The sequence below is a fragment of the Sapajus apella genome, unplaced genomic scaffold (assembly GCF_009761245.1).
Source record: "Sapajus apella isolate SASKATOON/1434 unplaced genomic scaffold, GSC_monkey_1.0 scaffold229, whole genome shotgun sequence".
Lineage (NCBI taxonomy): Eukaryota > Metazoa > Chordata > Mammalia > Primates > Cebidae > Sapajus > Sapajus apella.
The window spans coordinates 264,302-270,185 of record NW_022437169.1 but is presented as its reverse complement, the minus strand read 5'-3'; the positions used below and the strand labels follow the sequence as shown (position 1 = coordinate 270,185).

General features: G+C 45.6%; 1 protein-coding gene across 1 annotated transcript in view; it reads left to right on the top strand.

Moving 5' to 3' along the window:
* CRKL (CRK like proto-oncogene, adaptor protein) overlaps positions 1-5,214 on the top strand; it is a 36,723-nt gene extending 31,509 nt beyond the window's left edge. The window contains exon 3 of the mRNA XM_032271338.1: positions 1,191-5,214. Within this exon, the coding sequence (XP_032127229.1) occupies positions 1,191-1,325 (135 nt within the window). The 3' untranslated portion in view covers positions 1,326-5,214. The remainder of the gene's footprint in view (positions 1-1,190) is intronic.
* Positions 5,215-5,884: the final 670 nt, after the last annotated feature.

The window sequence follows — 5,884 nt, the reverse complement described above, 5'->3', positions numbered from 1 at the left end:
GTGTGTGTGTGTGTGTGTGTGTGTGTGTGTGTGTGTGTGTGTGTTTTTGAGACAGGGTCTTGCTGGGTTGCCCAGGCTGGAGTGCAGTGGCACGATCACGGCTCACTGCAGCCTCAGCCTCCTAGACTCAAGCCATCCTCTCACTTCAGCCTCCTGAGTAGCTGAGACTACAGTCATGTACCACCACCCTCGGCTAATTTTTCTGTTTTTTAGAAGAGATGAGGTTTCACCATGTTGCTTAGGCTGGTCTCAAACTCCTGGCCTCAAGTGATCCTCCTGCCTCAGCCTCCCACAGTGCCATGATTACAGGCGTTAGTCACCATGCCTAGCCCAAAAGCTTTTTCTCTTAACTTGCATTCTTACCAGCTGAGAAGTGCATTGGGCTCATTGGTAACACTTAGTTTTTGGCACTTTCTGATTTTTAACCCTAAGCATTGAAGAAAAAAGAGATAGGTCCTTAAAAATAGACTGGGCCTGCGTGCGGTGGCTCACACCTGTAATCTCAGCACTTTGGGAAGCTGAGGCAGACAGATGGCCTCAGGTGAGGAGTTCAAGACCAGCCGGACCAACATGGTGAAACCCCGTCTCGACTAAAAATACAAAAATTAGCTGGGTGTGGTGGTTTGTGCCTATGACCCAGCTACTTGGTAGGCTGAGGCAGGATAATCACTTGAACCCGGCAGGCAGAGGTTACAGTGAGCCAGTTTTGCACCACTGCACTCCAACCTGGGTGACAGAGCAAGACTTTGTCTCAAAACAAAAAAAAAAAATAGACTCGATATGGTGGCTCACACCTGTAATCCCAGCACTTTGTGAGGCTGAGGTGGGAGGATTGCTTGAGCCCAGGAGTTAGAGGTTACAATGAGCTGTGATCGTGCCATTGCACTCCAGCCTGGGCGACAGACCACATCTATAAAAAAAAAAAATTAAAAATGGATGTGCATGGTAGTGCATGCCTGTAGTCACAGCTACTCAAGAGGTGGAGGTGGAAGGATCACCTGAGCCCAGGAGTTAGAGGTTACATTGAACAGTGATCTCACCACTATGCTCCAGCATGGCTAACAGAGTGAGATCCTATGTCTAGATAATAATGTATGGGACCTTTGGATAGGGTAGTGTTTGTGATTTAATGTAAACTGTCTTTTTCTTGTTGCAGAGAAATGCTAACTTTGTTTTCTTCATCCATACAGGTTGGTGACATTGTGAAAGTCACAAGGATGAATATAAACGGTCAGTGGGAAGGCGAGGTGAATGGGCGCAAAGGTCTTTTCCCCTTTACGCACGTGAAAATCTTTGACCCTCAAAACCCAGATGAAAACGAGTGATTGCCGTTGCCCTGTTTCCTGCTGCTTTGTTGTTCTGCCTGTCCTAGTCTCCTTTGAAGTGGGAAAGCATTCTCTCTCATAGGCAAGTCACACTGCATTGCTGAAGTCCAGCTTTCTGCAGACTGACAGTCGCACACACATTTGCAATGCACACAGCGGCTGCCTCCTGATGTTTGTATCATAGTCGTATTGTCAAAGAGTAGCTGATTTTAGGGTTCTTTTGGATCATAAACTGGAAATACTGATGGAAGCACACAAGTGGAGAGAAGTTGACGAGGAAAGGGTCTTCCTTCTCATCGCTGCCTGTTTGTACATGGGACCGATTCTGTCATGTTCATCAGAGAAAGCTTGAGGCCATGGCAAGATACTGCATGTTTGCTGTTTCACAGAGTAGTGCCTCTGCTGCCATCTTGCTTTTCTTTGGACAACAGGAAGTGAACCTTAATAAGGAAGAGAGAATTCTGTCCTAAAACTCCAAAATTTGGCTTTTTATTTCCTTTCGGTTTGGTTTGGTTTTGGAAGACTAATTAATTAGACTTTTGTGTGTGTGTGTGTGTGTGTGTGTGTGTGTGTGTGTGTGTGTGTGTTTTGTTTTGTTTTGTTTTTGAGACAGAGTCTTGCTCTGTTGCCCTGGCTAGAGTGTAGTGGTGCGATCTCAGCTCACTGCAACCTCTGCCACTCAGATTCAAGCAATTCTTCTGCCTCATCCTCACAAGTAGCTGGGATTACAGGCGTGCACACCACGCCCAGCTAATTTTTGTGTTTCTAGTAGAGATGGGGTTTCATCATGTTGGCCAGGCTGGTCTCGAACTCGAACTCCTGACCTCAGATGATTCCCCCACTTCAGCCTCCCAAAGTATTGGGATTACAGGCCTGAGCCACCGCGCCCGGCCTAGACTTGTGTGTTCTAAACAGGTTAAGTAGCAGGTTGCGTTTTTATGATGGTGCAAGGAATGACACATGCCTCTGAGCTTCTAAACTGAAGCTGCTGTAACTAAAGGAATCTGAAAAGAACAACCCTGAAGCAGAGGCCTTTATTGTCTTGGTTGCCAGTAGCACCTTGTTTTACCATGCAGCAGACAACACACAAAATAATGCATTTCTGGTGTGCCAAGCTATGTGCACAGCCCCTTGGTTTACTTGTTCTCAAAAGCATCAGAGTTGGGGAGTACTTTAGGGAAACCTTTGCTTACCTTGTTTGCCAGTGATAAGAGCAGTGGGTTGGAGGGCATTTGGCCAGTTTTCTCTCCAGCTTTTCAGTGAATGTACCCCTTTAAGGTTAAGACTTAAATTTCTTTAAAAAACGGGGTTGTTCATAGAATCATTGGACTCACTAATGAATCATTAAATTCCGCTCACTGAAGCCCAGACCTCCGTGACCAGGCCCAGTCTCACCAGGCTGCCAGAGAAAGTTGGTGCTGCTGATACTGGTCTCATAGTCTAAGTGTCTGTGGTGCTCCCAAGCAAAGGAAATGCAAGCTCTGGAAATGGTTAATCTGTTTGATGTCTGAATGTTTTAGTGACCAGGGAGACCATTAACCAGTTTACCATTAACTACTTATCACTGTATTGATGTTAAAGCATTTCCCTGTCAGCTAAAATAGGCCTGTTCATACAAGCCAGTTGGTATACACGTGTGGTTCATCTGTCATCTGCTGCACATAACAGACTAGAATTCTGGGATTCCTGTGCAGTTCAGTCTGCTCTCCCTTCTGGGCCTGGTAAAGACAAACCTCAGTTCATAGTAAACACAGCAGACCTGGAAATGTAGCAACAGCTTAATGACTGTCACTTACTGAGCATCTGCTGTGACTGTGGCCCTGTCTGTGGAGGTTCCTAGGTTTTGAGATTTAAAGCAATGCCTTCTGGAGACAGAACCTGCAAAACAACCATTTTTCAATTTTTCTTTAAATAATTATTCCGTCAGGCAGATAACTGCCATATTAATGAATCTTGAGAGTGTTCCTGTCGCAGAATTAACGGTCCGTTGGGAAAACTATCACCATGGCTTCCTGTCTGTGGTTTTCCTCGAAAAGCCTTGGACATCACCTCTTCCTTGCCAGTGAGAACAGTGGCCACCTCCTGTTCTGCATGGTCTACGGCAGTTGCTGCTTCTGATCAGGTGTGTCAGGTTGGCTTATTTTGGATTCAGGCCTGACATAGCACCCACAAGTCGCAGACGTATCACAGAGTCCCCAAGCTCTGCCTAGAAACAGTGTTTGCCTTTTGGCCAATGACCTGGTTCATCTTCGCCCATGTTGAACCCTGAGTGAAGTTTCTAGCAGAGGGAGGAATGTGTGCCCTGTTCAAGGAGGGCACAGACCCTTAGGCCTTTTCAACCAGATTTACCTGAAGGGCTTGACACCTTTGAATGACAGCAGATGACTCCGAACACAAGAAGTCTGGCCATTTTAGAAAGCAAGGTTTCCTTTCAGCCCTGTCTACTGACCAATACCCCTACCCACCTTGTGTGGCGCACTTCAGAATCAAATATACCTAGGGTATTTATGGTTTTCTAATTAATCAGCTCATTACTTCGGCCCATGAAAATGGCATCCAGGGCTGCCAGGAGATTCAGAGCTCAAAATAAGATGAGCCTTGAACTCTGAACTCCAGATATGTGCCAAAAGTAGTAAACTTTTTGACTTACAACCTTATCAGTTTTTTAATCAGACAGGAATATTCTCTTCTTCACACTAAACATGTGAAAGCAGCACCCCTGCCTCAGCTTCACGCCTGGGTTCCCCACTGGTCTGGGATGACTGTTGTGCTCCGTAGAGCAGTGCAAATCTGACCCAGAGCGTGGGTGTTTATAATGGCTACTTGCTCTGCTCTACCATGTTTAAAGAAATACTTGGATGTTAAATTAACTCACTATGGTTTTTCACCTGGGAAGGAGACAAATTACATACTAGAGGGCATTGACTGGTTAAAAACTTGTGTATCCTGGGAAGGACCTGCAGTGCAGGAGTCAGCCGTGTCTGTGCTGTGTGGAACCACCTAACGACATGGTTAACAAGGAAGAGGATGCATTGACCGGCTGCCGTTTGAGGACTTTGGTCACCCAGACTAGACACCTTCTGTGCTTGTGTTTGGGAAACTGAAAGGGAAGGACAGCTGTGCCCTCCTGGGAGCTTACATGTCCTTGGCACTGTGCTTGCTTTCCTTTACAGCTGTTTACAGACAAGACGGGCCTGAGGCGATGGCCACTGCTCTTGTTATGTTTGCTCAGAGGAATATGAACATTTTATTTCTGAAAAGGGATGATGTGGTTTTGTGCCAGGTGTTTGTAATTTAATCATTTAATATTATGGTTATTAACCTCTTAAACATGAATGAATTCTTGATTGTTTTAACACAGTACCTAAGACTAATGCTTTCTGTGGACACCACTGAGCTCTGCCTCAACTCCATCCGTTGGGACTGGAGAACTATGCCCCTGGTAACTGCTGTTGGTGTGGACACTGGGCTGGTTTTATTTTCTAAAGGAGTAGAAGGACAGGTCTCTGAGAGGATCGTTGTCCCTGCAGGAGGAACAGTGGCCTTGCTTCTTAGACAGTCTTCACTGTGTGTTTTAAAACAACATCAACAACGTAAAACTCTTTTGACCTGTAACTTAAAGATCATAAACTTCAGGCAATAATATTTTCTGTGTAAGCTTTTAAAATTATTTTTGGGGATCATAGCTTGTTTTATTTTGTGCTATAAAATTAACAGTATTAAATGACTTATATTCTTAGAATACATCGAGTGTCTTTTCTTAACAGATTAGTGCCTTTTTATTTTTGTATTCCGTTTTACGTTACTGGTCCCAGCATCAAAACCCTTGTTTCCATGGCCTGTTTGTATATTGTCTCAATAAAACTTGGATCAGCCGGTGGTGGCGGCAGCTTTGGTGTTTCAGTGTCTCCTCAGTCAGCCCCCACCAGCCTCCTCAGCAGTTCAGCAGTGGTGAAATCTGATGCTCCTCAGAGACCCCTTAGTGCTGCTGCTGACCAAGAGCTCAAATGAAGTCTTGGCATCTGCCCGTTCTAACACTTGGGCACTCAGAGGGGAGCCCTTCGGGTCTCCCTCCAAAGAGAAAGAATCCAACTCCCAGAGTGTCTGCAGAGTGGGCGCTGTGTGGGAGCCTAGTGCTTGGCCTTCTGAGCATGAGGCAATAGTTCTGACAGGTTGCACTACCACAGAGAACTTGGACGTTTTTCTAGACACCCATATCTGAGGCTTCTATTAAATATTTCTTCAGCATGAGCTATCCAGGGTTGAATGGTTTCAAGCAGAAGTCGGGAAGTGAGCAGCCTCATCACAGTTCAGGGCATGATAACTGCAGCTTTCTTTTTTTCTTTTTTCTTTTTTTTTTTTTTTGAGACGGAGTTTCGCTCTTGTTACCCAGGCTGGAGTGCAATGGCGCTATCTCGGCTCACCGCAACCTCTGCCTCCTGGGTTCAGGCAATTCTCCTGCCTCAGCCTCCTGAGTAGCTGGGATTACAGGCATGCGCCACCATGCCCAGCTAATTTTTTGTATGTTTAGTAGAGACGGGGTTTCACCATGTTGACCA